Source organism: Choloepus didactylus, chromosome 7 (assembly GCF_015220235.1).
Source record: "Choloepus didactylus isolate mChoDid1 chromosome 7, mChoDid1.pri, whole genome shotgun sequence".
Classification (NCBI taxonomy): Eukaryota; Metazoa; Chordata; class Mammalia; order Pilosa; family Megalonychidae; genus Choloepus; species Choloepus didactylus.
This window is the reverse complement of record NC_051313.1, coordinates 63622512-63642635: the sequence shown is the minus strand read 5'-3', so window position 1 is coordinate 63642635 and position 20124 is coordinate 63622512. Positions and strand designations below refer to the sequence as shown.

Genomic DNA, 20124 nt, shown 5'->3' with positions numbered 1-20124 from the left:
GAATACTTAGAATGAAGATCTTGCTCTCCTTCAACAACTCTGATTTACTCTTCTATTTCACCTCTCTCGAAGCTTAATTTACTCAATTTGTTACTCAAAATGACAGGACTTTAATATGAAATACTCTCACTGTTATACTTTACAGTCTTTGAATTCAATTAACTAACAGGCATCTAAACATAGTTTTCCAAATCTGAACTTCTCTCCTTCCCCATCCCTCAAATATAATCCTCTAGCAACCTTCATCATCTCAGTTCCAGTTCCTCAGGCCAAGAGTCAACCATGATCTCTTTTTTTCATATCCCACATCTATCAATCAACAAATCCTGTTGGCTCTACATGTACTTAACTTCACTGCTACTTCAGTCCAAGTCTTCAAAATTTCTTCTCTGGATTATTGAATTTCCTCCTTAATTAGTCTCTCTGCTCCTCCCCTTGCCCTCTTACAGTGTAATCTCAACATAAGAGCCAGAACAATACTGTTAAAACCTAAGTCAGAGCTACTCAAAATCCTTCAATAGGCCCCTTCCCAGAATAAAAGCCAAAATGCTAATAAGAGCCCACAAGACCCTCTAGTATTCGGCCTATAGTAATTCCTCAAATTTTACTCCCCCACACTCACTCCATTTCCAACCTGACTTCTTTATTGCTCCTCAAGCATTCAAGTTTCTCCTGTCTTTGACCGTTTCCACTTGCTCTTCTCTTTTCCAGGAACAATCTTCCCCCAAATACCAATATGCTCACTTCTTACTTCAAGTCTCTGCTCAAATGTCACTCTCTCAGTAAGACCTACCCTGAACATCATTTTTAAATTGCACCACCATCACCACCCAGCCCAGCCTAGCTCCATCTTCTGCTTTATTTTGCCACAGACCACTTATCACCTTTTCACATACTATATAAATTATTTAATTTTGCATTTTTTCATCTATTAGAATGTAACTATGATAAGGGCAGGGTGTGGTTTTGATTTTGTGGTTTATTAAATGTTCTATCCCCAGTGCCTACAACAGTGCATGGCACCTAAGAGGTACTCAATAAACATTTATTTTAAAAGTGAACTGTATTTACTTGCCTTTAAAAGTTAGGTGTAAAAGCAGTTCTGAATTCCCAGGGAGAAAGGCATAACATATGTGAAAATACTATTAAAATGTTCTTTATTCCTTACTCAATTTGTTGATTTAGTAAAGTTTTTTCTCTTGTTTGTGGATTTCTCAATTTATCCTATATTTCCAGTAGAAAAATTCAAAGCAGAGATCCACATGTATCTGTAAACAAAACCTTAACAGTATTAGAAAATAATTAAAGAAAATATTTTGGAGATAAAGGGCTTCCTAAACAAGACAGAAAACCCAGAAAATTTAAGGACAATATTGTCAAATTTGACTACATAAAAACTGAGTTCTTAATTTATGGAAAACACAATATTAAAAAAATAATTAAGAGCACAGCAAAAGCCTGGAAGAAAGTATTTGCAACCTACATCATTATCATCATCACCACCACCACCATCATCATCATCAGCAGCAGCAGCAGCAGCAGCATATATGGAATGGTTCCTACATTTCAGACATTTTTCTAAGGGCTGTAATGCATCATTTTATTAGATTAATAACACAATCCTATTATTAAAACTGTCTTAGTTTCTGAGTCTGCTACAATAAATACCACACACTGGTTGGTTTAAACAATGGGAATTTACTAGCTCACAATCTGGAAGCTAGAAGTGTAAAATCAAGGTTTCAGTAGGTCATGCCTTCTCCGAAGTCTGCAGCATTCTGGTGGTGACTTACTAGCAATCAATTTCTGCCTCCATCTGCCTGTCTTTTTCCATCTCTCCCAATTTCCTTTGCTTATGAAAACTCTAGTTATATCAGATTAAAGCCCATCCTGATTCAGTTTGGCCTCATGTTAATATAATTGTAGAATATGCTATTTACAAATGAGTTCACACCCACCAGGAATTAGGACAGGAAAATGTCTTTGTGGGGGACAATATTCAATCTACCACAGGGAGATACTATTATAATCCAAATTTATAGATGAATGAACATTAGAGGAAAGGTCCCAAAGCCACTAAGGAGTAGAGGAAGGAAACAACCCCAGTACACTACTCTAGAAGTCATGTTAACTTTCACTGTCTTGTCTCTAGGTCAGGAAAGAAAAACAGGAAAGAGCACTGGCAACGGTATGAGGAAATGAGCTCTCTCATTTGGTGAAGATGGAATTGCTTTAGCTGAAGGGAAATTTGGCAGTAGTTAAAAACATTACCTACAATTTTTAAACCAAAAATTCTACTTCTAAGTATTTACCTTGAAGAAATATCCACCACGAAAGCAAAGATGTTCAATGAAACACAGTAATACCAAAAGCCTAGAAACAAATCTAAAAACCCATCAGTAAAAAAATAATTAAATAATTTTTTACCATCAAATATTATGCAGCAGTTAAAAACAATGTGGCACAAACTTTGAGGACTGGCGGTTTGGTGTGCTGAGCCCTCTATCTTGGGACTTGCCTTTATGAAGCTCCTTACTGCAAAGGAGAAGCTAAACCTGCTAGTTATGCCTGAGAATCTCCTCCTAAGTGCCTCTTTGCTGCTCAGATGTGGCCCTCTCTTTCTAGCTAAGCCAGCTTGGCAGGTGAACTCACTGTCCTCCCCCCATGTAGGTTCTGACTCCCAAGGGTGTAAATCTCCTGGCAACACAGAATATGACTCCCGAGGATGAATCTGGACCTGACATCGTGGTTTTGAGAACATCTTCTTGACCAAAAGGGGGATGCGAAATGAAACAAAATAAAGTTTCAGTGACTGAGAGATTCCAAATGGAGTTGAGAGGTCACTCTGGTGGACATTCTTACGTACTATATAGATAACCCTTTCTAGGTTTTAATGCATTGGAATAGCTACAAGTAAATACCTGAAACTATCAAACTGCAACCCAGTAGCCTTGACTCTTGAAGATGATTGTATGTAACTTACAAGGCGTGACAGTGTGATTGTGAAAGCCCTGTGGGTCACAATCCCTTTATCCACTGTATAGATGGATGAGTAGAAAAATGGGGACAAAAACTGTTTGAAAAATAGGGTGGGGGGATGAATTGGGTGTTCTTTTTTACTTTTATTTTTTATTCTTATTTTTGCTTTTTTCTGGTATAAGGAAAATGCTCAAAAAATAGATTAGGGTGATGAATGCACAACTATATGATGGCAATGTGAATAGCTGATTGTACACCATGGATGACTGTATGATATGTGAATGTATCTCAATAAAACTGAATTTTTAAAAAGTGGCAAATCTCTCCATTAACATGAAAATAACTCCAAGCTATATTAGGTGGAAAAAATTTTTTTAATCCCAGAATATTTAGTATGATCCATTTTTGTCAAAACAACAAAAATAATAAAAGAAAACCTCCAAAATGTGTGTGTGTATGTGTGTGTGTATATATATGTGTGTGTGTGTGTGTGTGTGTAAATGAATTATTTTTAAATCCTAAAGTTTACCTTCAGGAGGAGTAGCAACAGGCCTAAGAGTTGATTCTTATCCTACATAATTCTATGCTGCTGATAATTTTTTAAAAAACTCAATGTGGACCAACAGCCAAGAACTGAAAACTATTATGACAAACAAGGAATCAACCTGATTAAAGTTTCCATCACTGAGAATCTAACTGAAGAGAAGGAAGGCCTGGGAATCATATATGTTTGGCCAGAATACTGTCACATCAAATTCAAGTAACTCAGGGAAAATTCAAGACAACTGGGCAATAAAATGTCATTCATATTCCTGTGACAGGCTAAATTATGATACACTGTAAGCACTAATTAGAAAACAAAACAGTAAACTTTACCTTTCTTGAAGTACAGATGTCAAAAAATGGCTTATTTCTGACACTAAATGGCTCCTGTGTTTTGTCAATGAGACCAGTCTTCATTTTTTCATGTCGAGGATTTATTATTTCTCGTTCTATACACTGCAGACGAATATTAAAATCACATTCTCCAACTGGCTGTGCCTGAATTAAATGAGACAAGTATTTAAATTTCAACACTAACAACCATTGTATCTGCATAATATTGAGGCTGTCACATTGCACATAGTAGTCTATATAAATAGTATCCTTTAAAGTTGTTCAGTGCATAGCATGAATAACCAAACACATTAGCCCTGATAATTAGTTTAGCTAATGATAGAAGCATACCTAAAAAGCATACACGCAATTATTTCTTTTAAAATTATAACTGCATAAAACAATGAAAAAGTGGTGTGAATCTACTCTAATTATAAATTGATCTAAAGGTTTCATATCTGACTTAAAGCACTGATGTACTCACAAATTATTTTTACTATTTTATAAATTACTAAAATATCTGAGGTAAAAAATAAAATCTACATAACTCAGGAAAGTGTAAGTAAATATGCATCAAAACAAGCAATCACCTAATAATATTTTTTGTTGTTTAAAGTGCTAACACTTTGCAGACAACAATAAATGGAAGATATTAGGCATATTTTATGCAGAATAAAGTTAAAATAATAGGTTCAAAGTCATATAGTTACAGACAAAGTTTTCTGCTATTCTCCCCAATAAAATTTCCCTTTCATGCCCTTAAAGTGTATGGTTTGAACCATGAAATAAAAAGTGCATGCACATTACTGTATTAGTTGAGGATGAGGAGCTTATCTCACCCATATGCTTTATACTAATACAGTTATAACAACATCATCTGTTTGACAGTAACCATCCAAATTATCAGCATCACCTCAATGGCATATAAAGTACCCCTTCTTCTTTACTTTGCAACTGGACAATCTTTCATGCATTCCCCCCATCTTTTTTGTCTTCCTCCTCTTCTCCAATCTATGTTATCCAAACTAATAACATCTGCATAGAGGTGACAGATAGGAAGAATAAGGAACAAGACAAACTAAACAAAGGCTAAGTACAAAGATGGAACATGTTCTCTTTACACAATGGCATACAACTGCCTGTTGTATTTATTTATGTATGTATGTATTTAAAAGGGTAGTAAATAACTACACAAACCATGTGTGATCTTTTCTCTGCCATTCATGTCATCAACAAGGCTGAAAAAACTAAAATTTTAGGTTTATAAGGTCTACTAGATGAATTCAAACACCTTCAAAATTAAAGTGGAGCAAGCAGGCCCTCTTTTTTTTTAAGGAAAAAAAAAGCTAACAACTCTTAAGATACATAAGTAGTCTAAATCTCCTTCTAGATGTTTACCTTAAAATATACATAAATTCACCAAAAATAAAACCAAGAATAGATTGAAAGCAAGCTCACCTTCAAACCTATACTGCTTATAATAAAGGAAGCTCTTGATAAGTTGTTAAAATATTGAGAACAGACTAGAAAAAGAACTCAGTAACAACTGACTAATTGGCCTCCTTGTTTTCAGTTCTTCCTCACTTCAAAACATTATCCAGGCTACCACTGGAGTTATCTTCCAAAACAATAAAAGTGTGGCCATATTATTTACTATAACCAAACCCCTTCAGTACTGCCCTATTACATACAGAACTAAGTTTAAATGCCTGTTCAATAGGAGAACTCCTACTCACAAATCCATTATTTCTTGCTATGTCCCACACCTCACTACACATCAAACATGCTAACAAACCATCGAATTCTCCTGATTTGCAAGACTCAACCCTTCAAAATTAAATTGCACCACTTTCTCTGTCTACAATAACAAGTTTCACTGATTCAACCATATCCAAGGTAGGCTGGAATACTCTCATGACTCAACTGTAACTATATCTCTTACACATCTTTGTTCTTATCCTTATGATGCTAATATAAGTATTCCTTTATATATATGTATGTTCTCATGCATAAGTTCAGTGGTCTGCAAATTTGTTTTGATCTTGCACCCAATCCAAACATATATTCTAACAAATGTATATAACATATGCATGTTATTTTTAATAAATTATATACATGACAAATGTTTAATATATAATACATGCTATAAAACAGACAAAATAAAGAAATACATTAAAAATAAACAGAAGTTCTCCTTTCTAGCTACATCCCAATGGACTGCTGTGGAAGTGCCTATTCATCTGTGTATAACCAATATCTAGAATAGTACTTGGCATAAGATGATTGATGCAATTCTTGCTGAACAAAATAATAAATGGACTAAAATGTTTTAAAACCATTATTTTATGGCAACTTCTTTTTCTAATCGTGGCCTTAATTTGGTGATTCAAAATAAACAAAGCGGTTAATCATCAATGAAGCCTCCATAGTAAATTAAAGAATTAAACACTTGATCCTTTCAATTATAAATGCATCCTAATATCAGAAATGTGAAGAAATATGACTCTAAATTACTGAAATATGACAACAGACACTCAATAGATTTTTGCTGAATGAATGATTCTACTCCAAAGAAGAGAAGTATAAACCTGATCACTTTTAGAATAACAAATGAATTTCTTAAACAAGACACAAAAGCACAAACTTTTTTTATGAAGGTCTAACAAATTTGATTTCATCAAAGTGAAAAACTTCTGTGTATTAATAGAGACTGATTTGGAAAAGATATTGTTTGCAGTACATATAACCAAGAAAGGATTAGAATCTAGAAAATAAAACTACTTTCTATACATTTAACAGAAAAGACAGAAAACAAATTGAGAAATTAGAAAATTATACAACTGGCAAATAGATCACAAAAGAAAAATCCAACCAAGTAAAAATAAACATGTAAAATGTCTAACTTTACTAGTAATCAGGAAAAAGAAAATTAAAACAGTGTGAGATACCATTTCACATACACCAAACTGGCAAAAATGTAAAAGTCCGATAATACCAACTGTGATAAATTGATACAATAACTTCTGAGAGAATACAGCAATACAGCTAATAAAGCTAAAGTTGCCAATTTTGCAGCTTGGGGGCTGGGGGTGAGTATTTTCACTTCTAGATATTTGCCTTAGAGCAGTGTTTTTACACCATGGCTCCATATTATAATCATATACATACACCACCCTTCTCTCTCTCTCTCTCTCTCTCTCTCTCTCTCTCTCTCTCTCTAACACACACACACACCAACACCCAATGCCCAGAGTCTAACACAGACCAATTTAATCAGAATCTCTACAAGGTAGTGATGAGAGACTGGATTGCTGAAAACACTTCCCAAATGACTACATCCCAGTTTTCCTAGAGAAACTTTCATACCTGTGCACAAAGGAAAAAATGCAAAATTGTTCAAAACGGTATCATTATATTAGCAAAAAAAAGGAAAACGAAATGTACATCAAAAGAAACATGAGAAACTCGGTATATTTACACAATGAAATACTCAATAATAATTAAAGTGAATGAACTTAACCTACAAGTATTAACACAATTCCAACAGGATAACATGGAACAAATGGTGGCTCAACACAATACGGTACAAGATCATTTACATAACACTAGAAATTTGTAAAACAAACCACATATATTTTATGGATACACACAAAGGTAGTAAAAATACTAACAAACATCACAGGAATCATAAACACCACAGTCAGAGAAGAGGAAGCTTTTAGGCAAAAAGGTCAAGAATAGGATGAGGGAGATATACACAAGAAACGTCTACTGGATCTGAAATGATTTATTTCTTATTAAAAAGAAAGCAGGGCAAAAACGCCAAAAATGTTAAGCTTTGACAAATCTGGGTAGTCAGTACATGAGTATTCCTTATATTTTCTCCACAGTAAAGATTGTATGCTTAAATTTTTCTTATGTTTTACAAGTTTTAGAAGGCCAACGTTCCCAGGCTAAGAACTGCACCCTTACTAAACACATATTAAAGTGGGAACTCAATACCAAAACCAAAGGAAACATCACTCTCCCATTCACAAAGAAACAAGCCACCCCTATCCTTTATTTATTTTTACGGACTGATGAATTTTATTCCACTGTAATAGATTAAGTCAACTCTGGGAAGCATTACTTTTGAGGAATACAGGTAGTCACAAACAAACAACAAAATAAAACTTGATATTTCCTGGCCTTGAGGTTCTTAAATTCAAAACACTATGTCTCAAATGCAGGACTTCAACGAAAAATGAAATATATACATCGAAAGTTTCCAGAAAAAAAAATATCTTTAGGTAACTCGGACTAAGGCTATGCTGATTCTTAATAGTGCAATTTATTAAAGTAAAATAAACAAAAAAATGACTTTTTAAAAACTATTATATGCCTATCTCTAAACTTTGAGATGCTGATCCCCTAGCGTATAACCTGATTGGTCTCTGGAACAATGCATATCTCTGAGACACCTGAAACTCAGAGCTAGAGCTCGGCAGATATGAATGTCAGTATTAGTGCATACAGCCACTGTCAAAAAAAAAAAAAAAAAAAGCTGAAAAACAGCCCAGACTTCAATTAGTGATATGAATGAAGCAGGTCTGGTTAAGACCAGGGCAAGCCAGGCCAAAGGGTAAAGGTTGAAACTGATTGTGTTTTAAAACTTCAACTTCCATATGAGACCAAGGGAATAGATATCTATTTGGTACAGGATCTAAATTTTCTAAATGGTACAACTCTACAGTCGATTTGTTCAAACACCACAATTGCATGGAACTTTGAATAGGAATTGAGATACGGTAGGTTAGTATAGGCTGGAGTGAAATAGTGACACATCCCAGAGTAATTTGGGCAGATAATAAAAAAATATATTTACAGCCTCCCCCTCCCCAGCCCTGAGGATCTGGGGGAAGGTGCGGATGTGTTGGACATCCTCACCTGGACTGGTGTTGATGTTGTCACAAATATTGGGACTGGTGGTTTGATGTGCTGAGCCCTCGAGCATGGGACTTGCCCTTATGAAGCTCATTACCACAAAGGAGAGTCTAAACTTGCATGTAATGGTGCCTAAGAGTCTCCCCCTCTTTGTTGCTCAGATGTGGCCCTCTCTCTCTCTAACTGAGCCATCTCAACAGGTGAACTCGCTGCCCTCCCCCCTACGTGGGACCCGACTCCCAGGGGTGTAAATCTCCCTGGCAATGCAGAATATGACTCCCGGGGATGAATGTGGACCCGGCATCTTGGGACTGAGAGTAGCTTCTTGACCAAAAGGGGGATGCAAAATGAGACGAAATAGTTTCAGTGGCTGAGAGATTTCAAATGGATTTGAGAGGTCACTCTGGTGAGGGAACCCAGCAGGCAGCGAATACTTTCCCCCAACAGAGGAGGGAGTGGTGTGCAATAGCAAGAAGCAGGGAAGGGAGAGGCACCATACTGGCAATCGGCAGCCCCTCCCACACCCCAGAGACTCACAGGTGCAAGGCAGGCAGAGGGCCCAAGACCCACTTGTGGGGTGCCCTTGATCAGGCTCCCTGCCTACCTGCTCTGGGCCATGTTGCAGCCCCAGAACCAGGATTCCCCAGAGCAAACGGTGATCCATGAACTGACTGGTTCCCCACCTGACTTGGACTCTATCCACTGCACAGAAGTTCTGGGAATACCTACTTGAGAGTGGCACCTGCTGGTAGGTTAGGGAAACTGCACAGCAGCAAGCTGTACTTCAAGAGTGCCACCTGCTGGTAGGATTGGAAAAATGCACTCCAGCAAACCAAATTATTTATAAAGGCTCAATTAATTCTGCACTTCCCAAAATAACCCTATCAAGATAAGCAAATGCCCCCAAGCTAGCAGAAAATTACGAAGCACTTGAAGGATATATAAGACATGGACAAGCCAAAAGAAGAAATTAAAAAGCCGGAAAAAACACAAAATTTGGAGCAATTCATCAAAGAAGTACACATAAAAATCAGTATTATGGCTCAGAATATAAAAGACATGAAGAAGACCCTAAAAGAACATAAAGAAGAATTTGCAAGAGTAAATAAAAAAAAATAGTGGATCTTGTGGAAATAAAAGATACTGTTGATCAAATTAAAAATATTCTTGAGACACATAACACCAGATTTGAAGAAGAAGAGGAACAAATTAGTGACCTTGAAGATAGGATGATGGAAAGTGAAAACACAAAAGAATGAAAGTTGAAAAAAATCGAAAAATTTGAAATGGATCTCGGAAATGATGGACAACATGAAGCGCACAATTATTGGTATTCCAGAAGGGGAAGAGAGCAGAAAAGGGCTTGGAAGAGTATCTGAAGAACTTGCTGAGGAAAATTTCCCAACCTTTATAAACTACATAAATATGCAAATTAAAGATGACCAACAAACTCCCAAAAGAATAAATCCAAATAAACCTACTATGAGACATATACTGATTAGATTGTCAAATGCTGAAGAGGAGACTTCTGAAAGCAGCAAGAAAGAAGTGCTTCACCACATACAAGGGAAACAACTTAAGACTAAGTACTGACTACTCAGGGGGCACCATGGAGGCAAGATTGCAGTGGTATGACCTATTTAAGATTCTGAAAGAGAAAAACTACCAGCCAAGAATTCTTTATCCAACAAAGCTCCCATTCAAAATTGAGGGAGAGTTCAAAATTTTCACATACCAACAAATGCTGAGAGAATATGTTAACAAGAGACCTGCCCTGCAAGAAATACTAAAGGGAGCTCTACCAGCTGATAAAAAAAAAGAACGGAGAGGTCTGGAGAAGAGTACAGAACTGAAGAGTTATTAGTAAGGATAACTTAAAGGTAAAAAAGAGAGGGGCTAGGGAATAGATCTAACAACTAAAAACCAAAGGATAAGATGGCTAGTTCAAGAACTCCCTTCACAGTAATAGCTTTGAATGTGAATGGATTAAATTCTCCAATTAAAAGACACAGACTAGTAGAATACATTAAAAAATATGACCCAGTGATATGCTGTTTACAAAAGACTCATCTTAGACCCTGTGACACAAAGACACTGAAAGTGAAAGGATGGAAAAAGATATTCCACACCAACTGCAACCAGAAGAAACCTGGGGTAGCTATACTAATGTCAGACAAAATACACTTGAATGCAAAGATGTCATAATACATAAAGGACACTATATATTAAGAAAAAGGATAATTCACCAAGAAGAAATCACAATTATAAATGTTTATGCATCCAATCAAGGAGCTCCAAAATATATGAGACAAACACTGGCTACAGTGAAGGGAGCAACAGACATGTCTACAATAATAGTGGAAGACTTTAATACATCACTCTCTTCCACAGATAGAAAAACCAGACAGAGGACCAATAAGGAAATTAAGAACCTAAACAATATGATAAACAAATTAGACTTAATAGAAATATATAGATCGTTACATCCCAAAGTATCAAGATATACATTCTTCTCTAGCACCCATGGAACATTCTCCAGGATAGATCACATCCCGGGGCACAAAACAAGTCTTAATAAATTTTGAAAGACTGAAATTATTCAAAGCACATTCTCAGACCACAGTGGGATGCAACTAGAAATCAACAACCACCAAAGAACTAGATCTTTCACAAAAAAATGGTGGTTAAATAACACACTCCTAAACAATCAGTGGGTCAAAGAAGAAATTGCAAGAGAAATTGGTAAATATCTAGAGACGAATGAAAATGAGAATACAACATATCAAAACCTGTGCGATGCAGCGAAGGCAGCGCTGCGAGGGAAATTTATAGCTCTAAATACATATATTAAAAAGCAAGAAACGGGAGACGCTGCAGACCCGGGACTCGGAGCAGCTCGGAGGCGGTGAATAATAGCTCTTCAAGTCTGCAATAAAAAATGGCCTCCAATAAAACTACATTGCAAAAAATGGGAAAGAAGCAGAATGGAAAGAGTAAAAAAGTTGAAGAGGCAGAGCCTGAAGAATTTGTGGTGGAAAAAGTACTGGATCGACGTGTAGTGAATGGGAAGGTGGAGTATTTCCTGAAGTGGAAGGGATTTACAGATGCTGACAATACTTGGGAGCCTGAAGAAAATTTAGATTGCCCAGAGTTAATTGAAGCATTCCTTAATTCTCAAAAAGCTGGTAAAGAGAAAGATGGTACCAAAAGAAAATCTTTATCTGACAGTGAGTCTGATGACAGCAAATCAAAGAAGAAAAGAGATGCTGCTGACAAACCAAGAGGCTTTGCTAGAGGTCTTGATCCTGAACGCATAATTGGTGCCACGGACAGCAGTGGAGAATTAATGTTTCTCATGAAATGGAAAGATTCAGATGAGGCAGACTTGGTGCTGGCAAAAGAGGCAAACATGAAGTGTCCTCAAATTGTAATTGCTTTTTATGAAGAGAGACTAACTTGGCATTCTTGTCCAGAAGATGAAGCTCAATAATTGTTTTGCATTGCTTTTTATATATATTTATATATATATATAATCTGGATCTTGGTTTTTTGATTTATTAGTATGAAGAATATGTTCTAATGGAAATCAAGTTTGATATGTTTGTTTTGAAGTAGTATTATTGGAGTTGTTCGGTTTTTTGGGGGGTATTGGTTTTTGTTTTGTTTTTGTATCAGTATCACTGGTTACTTTGAACAAATAAAAGATTTCTGTAGTTGCTTCATCTGTCAGAAAAGACCATTTGATACCATGGTATATTTCCTTTGCATTAAAGAACAGCTTTTCTAAATGTGGGGAAAATTTTCCATAGTCATTACTGAATCAGAACTTGCATTTAAGCCCATATATGCCTAAGGAGACCATTCTGACCATTTTAGGTTTTTTTGTTTATTTTTTGTGTGAATGTATATATAAATACATACATAATTTTTATTTTTTTATTATTTTTTACATTCATCAAAACCATTCAAAACAAAAATGGCACTTCACAACCATGGGTAAATCCGTGGTGCTTCTGGGATGCCATCATTCGGAGCAAGAAATCACTTCAAGTTAAACTGAAAATTTTCGTAAAGTCATAAACTTTCAAACCAAATAGATGATTCAGTAATTAATTGGACAATTTAAATAAAATAGAAAATAATTTAAATTACATAATTTAAAGCAGAGCAAAATCCATGTCTATATCTGTAGTCATATAAATGGAAAATACTTGCAAAACTGAAAGGAAAATCTACCACAACCAGCAATCTCCCCACCCAGATGAGAAAACAACGAATATGTTTTCATTAGCCAAGCAAGGCTTAGTTAAATGGTCGTTTAAAGATCCCTTCTATAAAGCCATCCCTTTATAGAACTTTGAATTGAAATCCCTGTGCTGTATTGACTAAAAAGATCATGATTCATGGAAAACTAACCAGATGGTTAAAGATGTTGCAGTTTAGGACATGTTGACATAAATAGGTAAACAAGACTTTTGTAATCTAAACTGTTGACCTGCATGTTTTTTGTTTACCCCAACATATGCCTTACATATAGGCTCAATCTTTTCAGTATTTGTGTTCAGCAGAAGCCAGGAAAACAATAACTTCATAGTAATCAGAATGTTATCCAACTGTATATTGTTTATGTTATTGTAAATACTGGTGAACGGTGGTCAATAAATAGTTTTATATTCGTTTAAAAAAAAAAAAAGCAAGAAACAACTAAAACTAAAGACTTAACTGAACAACTGAAGAGGCTAGAAAATGATCAGCAAACTAACCCTAAAGCAAGTAGACAAAAAGACATAACAAAGATTAAAGCAGAAATAAAGGAGTTGGAGAACAAAAAAACAATAGAACAAATAAATAAAACCAAAAGTTGGTTCTTTGAGAAGATCAACAAGATTGACAGACCCTTACCTAGAATGACAAAGTTAAAAAGAGAGAAGATACAAATAAACAGAATCAGAAATGAGAAGGGGATAATTACTATAGATCCCACAGAAATAAAAAAATCATAAGAGGATATTATGAACTGTATGCCAACAAGTTAGACAATTTAGAGGACATCGATAATTTACAAGAAACACATGAACAACCTAGTCTGACACAAGAAGAAACAGAAGCCCTCAACAAACCAATCACAAGCAAAGAGATCCAATCAGTCATCAAAAATCTACCCACAAATAAAAGTCCAGGGCCACATGGCTTCACAGGGGAATTTTACCAAACTTTCCGAAAAAGAATTGACACTACTCCTACTAAAACTCTTTCAAAAAATGGAAGGAAAAGGAACACTACCTAACTCATTTTATGAAGCTAATGTCACTCTGATCCCAAAACCAGATAAAGATACTACAAAAAAGAAAAACTCAAGGCCAATCACTCTAATGAATATAGATGCAAAAATCCTAAGCAGAATACTTGCAAATCAAATCCAAAGGCATATTAAAAGAATTATACACCACGACCAAGTGGGGTTCATTCCTGGTATGCAAGGATGGTTCAACATAAGAAAATCAATTAATGTAATTCAACACATATTAACAAATCAAAAGGGAAAAATCAACTGACCATCTCGACAGATGCTGGAAAAGCACTTGACAAAATTCAACATCCCTTTTTAATAAAAACACTTCAAAAGGTAGGAATTAAAGGAAACTTCCTCAATATGATAAAGGGCACATATGAAAAACCCACAGCCAGCACAGTACTCAATAGTGAGAGGCTGAAAGTCTTCCCCCTAAGATAAGGATTGAGACAAGGATGCCCACTGTCACCTCTATTATTCAACATTGTGCTAGAAGTTCTAGCCAGAGCAATTCTCAAGGCAAAGAAATAAAAGGTATACAAATTCGACAGGAAGAAGTAAAACTGTCATTATTTGCACATGATATTATCTTCTATTTGAAAAATCCTGAGAATATGACCACAAAGCTATTTGAGCTCATAAACAAATTCAGCAGAGTGATGGGATAGAATATTAATGCACATAAGTCGGTAATGTTCCTATGCAATAGTAATGACCTAACTGAAGAGGCAAACAAAAAAAAATTTCCATTCACAATAGCAACTAAAAATATCAAGTACCTAGGAATAAACTTAACCAAGGATGTAAAAGACCTCTACACAGAAAGTTACAAAATTTTGCTAAAAGAAATAAAATTGTTACAAGTCTTCAGAACTTTAAATCTTAAACACTTTTAATTCCAGGATTCCTAAATGCTCTTCAATCTAATTTGAACGCTAAAATGATTGTGCAATTTGAATAGTATACACTAGAGGAATGATTATACCTTTTCAAAGATGTACACTATTGAAAGAGCTTCTTGCATTTACAGAAGTCATTTTGTACTGTCTAAATAATTTAGACATTCATGCTCTAATTAACAAGCAAATAGATTCTTGGCTAGTATAATAAACTATAGGAAATGGGTACAGAATATAAATCCTATTTTTGATATCTATTTACACCAGAGAATTCTGAATTTTGATTTTAAGTGTCCTGCCTGTATTCATGATTAACATATTTGTGCCTCCAGTTACATATTCAACACTTCATAATCAGACACTCTTTTTTTAGTGACAGACAGTAATAAAATTTGGGGCTTTTTGTTTAAACAAGTACAGAATAGCTAAGACCAAAAAGTTTCCATTTTACAAAATGCTGTTTTATTTCAGAGTTAAACTGCTTTTTCTCACTCACTTAAAAGTAAAGAAATGTGTAAAATATTTAGCAACAAGAGAAAGGAGATTTAAAAGTACTAATAAGAATATATCATTTGAGTAACTTAAGTCACAATTTTTCTTTCCTATTATCTCTAAGGTACTGCCCATGCTTTTTATTTGTTAAAAATATAATGAAGTCATTATTTCAGTGACAATTTTTCATATAACAGTTTCAAATCATATTAACTCTTCAACATTTTTGAAAACAAACAGATGGTATTTTTATTCCCATTCTATAATGAATGAAATTAAGGATATTAAGTTTTTGGTGAAAATTCAGATACACTTACTATGAGACATGCAACATCATATGAACTGCTAGAAATTAAAAGAAAAATAATATATTGCTTTCTTTGTCAACACAGAAATTTTTTTAGGAACAAACTAAAAACCTAAAACTTCTAACAATTTTTCTATCAATATTTTTAGATTTCTTATGAAGCTAATCATAAGGCTTTTTGTTTTTCCCATTTAAATGCACTAAAATGGTTAGAAAAATTTAAAGCTGAAATTATTTTATAATTTAGAACAGGTACTTACATTGAATTTAATTATGTCATATATCAAGTATCTAGGAACAGCCTGTCCATTTACTCTGTCGATAATCATTTCCTTGAAAGAGAAAAGAAGATTGGTTTTTTCATACTTTCATAACAATTTATTTCATTTATTGAAATATAATATACTCAGAGAAAGCATGTAAATCATAAATATACAACTTGAAATTTCACAGCGTTCACATTTACACCCAGATCAAATCAATGATTATTTTGGGGTACCAAACCCAAAAGTCCCCATCATGCATTTATTATATATTGAAATAAAATCATATGACTATCTCACTATATTGTTTTATATTTGAATTTCTATGTCACATTTTGTTGTATGTATGAATTACTAAGTGACTATGTGCCAATTACTTTAATCATAAAAAATTTATGGATACAAATGATGCCTTTCTTACAGATTTAAGCTTTAAGTGATCCACCTGGTCTGTCTTGGTTCCATGCTCCACTACTAGACTTTGATCACGAGGAGCAAGACCAGAGAGTGCGAAGAGATCAATGCAAATCTATCTGTGCCTTCAAGACGTCAAAACAAAATAAATTCTATACTCGGGCAGAAAAGAGATAAAGGACAGTGAAGGGTGGCTATAGGTATATACTATAGTATTTTATAGCCTTTTTATTCTTAACAATAAGCTTTTGACCTAAAATTATTTTTCTTTTCCATATCATCTCTAAGAAAGGAAATCCACACACAACCACCTAAAATAACAAAGAACACACTGTTTTAGGACAGATATATTTTATTGTTGTAAGAAATCATTACCAATTTCCTTCTTTCCTGAACATGTGTTTGTTAAGCTAGAGACATATAATTTGTGGTTATCATCTTCAACCGAATTCACTTTGCATACATTAAATCACTTTCATTATTTTAAATTGTTTATTAAAATATCATTTTTATTTAAACATTTATATTTAAGCATTTTACAAGCCCAACAAGGTGGTACCAATAATAATAATTTCAACTAATCATTCTTTTCAAAACAGGGGTTGGAAGTTAAGTGGATGTCCATGTTCAGACAGCAGAGATCACAGAATTTCCCTCCCAAACTACCTGATGAAATTAGCAGAACCAGGATTTTTCTTAAAACATTTTAAAAATTCAAATAAAAAAAGAAAATTTATTATCAGCTAGCAAAACAAGTAACAAAGAATAACCAAACAAATAAACTTTAAAAATTTACAGCCAAGGAAACTACCAAAGATTTTGGTACAGAAAAAAAGCACAGCAAGACTCAGCTCCAAGCCCATTAAATGTCCAAAAGTCCTACTAATTCCTGATAATTTCCACTATCACATGCAAATATAGACACAAGCAACTCAGTGGTTATCCTTATTTCCCACCCTCCACCCCCTACCCCAGCCTATCCCCATCCCTGTCTTCAGACTGAGGTGTAATAAAAATAGCTAAACATTCTTTTCTGCCTGAAGTGAAGGCTACAGGTCCCCACACTGAATTAGAGCAACAATCTGATGCATTACCGTAACAAAGTACAGCCCACAACAGGTTAAAGAAGACATTCAATAAAAGTTCTTAAGAGAGAACAGAACCCAGGGGTTGTAACAAAGACCCAAGATCTCAAATGAACTCTTCCCAATAAGCCCTGCAACATAATGTCCTCTTCCCAAAAGGTGCCACCATTGCATAGGCTACAGAAAAGGAGGTAAATATTAAATATCTAATGTCAAAACTTCGTTAAGAAGGGAAAACAGATTTCCACTTCTAACGAAAATGCAGTAACAGGAACTGGATTTACTCTTCTGCCTGAAGAAACAAATTAGACAAAATACAAGAAGCAATGGTTTTCAAGACATTCGACATCAAGCAACAAAGGATAGTGATCCCTGGGAGACAGAAAACAAACTAGGCGAGTCCTACAATTGCCCCAGTTTATTGCCTGAAAAGTTTTAAGGCTGAGGCCCAGACAGAAGCATACCATGCGAACTCAGCAGTCTCCCTGAGTGGTGAAAATGGAACAGGTTAATTACCAGGGCAGAGTACCTCAGGGCAGATGTGCCAGTTTGAATGTATTGTGTCCCCCAAATGCCATTATCTTTGTGGTCTTGTGTGGGGCAGACGCTTGGGTGCTGGTTGGATTTGCTTAGAGTGTGCCCCACCCAGCTGTCGGTGATAATTTTGATGAGCTGTTCCCATGGAGGCGTGGCCCCACCTATTCGGGGTGGGCCTTGATCGGTGGAGCTGTATAAATGAACTGACTGAGAGAGAGAAAACTCAGTGAGTGCAGCTGGGAGTGATGTTTTGAAAAGGAGCAAGCTTGCTAGAGAGGAACGTCCTGGGAGAAAGCCGTTTTGAGGCCAGAGCTTTGGAGCAGACGCCAGCTGCCTTCCTAGCTAGCAGAGGTTTTCTGGACATCATTGGCCATCCTCCGGTGAAGGTACCCGATTGCTGAGGTGTTACCTTGGACGCTTTGTGGCCTTAAGACTGTAACTGTGTAGTGAAATAAACCCCCGTTTTATAGAAGCCTATCCATCTCTGGTGTTTTGCATTCTCCAGCATTAGCAAACTAGAACAGCAGAGTACCAAAAAGAGTGAGATCTACACAAGGAAAGAACTCCAGAAATCTGCAGTTGGAGCCTCTTGTCATAGGTAACAATATCTAGCACTGACACAGGGTAGAAAATAGTGCCTGTTCCCACTAGTGAGATTAGAAAACACAAAGCCTCAAGTAGAGTACTGACAGAATCCTGCCACAGTAGTGGAGAGTAATTATTCCCAGACTAAAGACTGCTCTGGTCTACCTAACAAGTCTTAAAAGCAAGACCAAAAATGTTCAAAGTCTTCAAGTTTCCAACTGTTTCCAATTTTATATAGTTCCTGCATATTTGATTTTCCTATCCTCTATACTTTTCCATATTTCATTCCCTTTAGCTGAAGTTCCACGCACATACCCTTTTGCCTACCTATCCAACATTTACTGAGCCAAACTATATTTAGGCATAGCTCTAAGTACTAGAAAAACAAGCCTATGTCCCTACCTTCAAGGAACTAGAGTCCCAGAAAGAGAGGAAGATAGATAAGTTGCTAAGTCCATTGAAGAGTTATAGTTTTAATGATAGATTGCTGTATAGGTAGAATGACCATGTCGTTTATTATCCAAACCAGGACAGTGAAAAGATTAGTGAACAGACTGCTTCTAATAACTACACAAAGACAACAGACACAGATACCTGTACTATCACAGTCAAATTAGGACAGTATAAGCCCAAAAAGAAAGAGTTATTTCTACTTGAAGGGTATGAGAAAGGTTTGATAATATGGTACGTGGCCATTATTTGAGTCCTGAAAAGATGTGGTGGATATTTGCCAGCAGGAGTGTCAATGAGCCTGATAGTATTTATGAAAGCATGAAAAATTATGGGTTTTGGCAAACTGTTCAAAGCTCAGTATAGGTGGAACTCTAGTTCAAGGAAAGGGATCACAATCAAAGATGACTAGAAACACAGGCATGGTCCAAATAGTAAAGAATATTATGTTGAGTAGTTTGGCTTTTATGCCCTGGGCAGTGGGGAAACACTGATAACAAAATAGCCCTCCTCCCATTAACCATTCTCTGGAAAACCTGTGCTCATTCATAGCTCATCTCAAAGGTAACTCATTCCTTGAAACCCGTTCAGATAAAACCCACTGGCTCTAATTACCACAGCCCATCTAAGTGAAGAATATGTTCTGGAATTAGTAGTAGTAACGACTGCACAACCTTATGAATATACTGAAAACCACTGAATCATACACATAAAACTGGTGAATTTTACATGTGGATTATATCTCAAAATAAAAATTAAAAAAAAAAAAAAAAAGAAAACCTGAAAGCAGTTCTTCAGACTAAAGGGCAATGACAGAACTCCATATACACATAAATGATGAGTACTCAAAAGGGTAAATATCCAGGAAAACACATAACACATTTTGTGGGTTTCTGTATGTCTTTAACATATGTATTTTTATATGTCTTTTAAAAAATATTGCCTGTTAAAAGGAATAATAATGACATAAAGTGGGGCTTATATATAGAACTAGGACATAAGCCAGCAAGAACACAAATAG

The 20124-nt window shown here is 35.4% G+C and overlaps 2 protein-coding genes across 5 annotated transcripts in view; one reads left to right on the top strand and one right to left on the bottom strand.

Annotated features, from left to right (window-relative positions):
• RNGTT (RNA guanylyltransferase and 5'-phosphatase) overlaps positions 1 to 20124 on the bottom strand; it is a 407161-nt gene that overhangs the window by 219001 nt on the left and 168036 nt on the right. For 2 of the 4 annotated variants that reach the window (XM_037843368.1, XM_037843369.1), the window contains exons 10-11: positions 16030 to 16101; positions 3856 to 4020 (exon numbers count right to left, since the gene is read on the bottom strand). The exons of 1 other annotated variant lie outside the window; for it this stretch is intronic. In XM_037843368.1, the coding sequence (XP_037699296.1) occupies positions 3856 to 4020; positions 16030 to 16101 (237 nt within the window). The remainder of the gene's footprint in view (positions 1 to 3855; positions 4021 to 16029; positions 16102 to 20124) is intronic. One more of the 4 variants, XM_037843370.1, reaches the window with a different exon arrangement.
• LOC119539676 (chromobox protein homolog 3) lies at positions 11649 to 13457 on the top strand. Its single transcript, XM_037843372.1, has one exon. It carries the CDS (start codon positions 11717 to 11719, stop codon positions 12266 to 12268), a length of 552 nt encoding a protein of 183 aa, XP_037699300.1. The 5' UTR covers positions 11649 to 11716; the 3' UTR covers positions 12269 to 13457.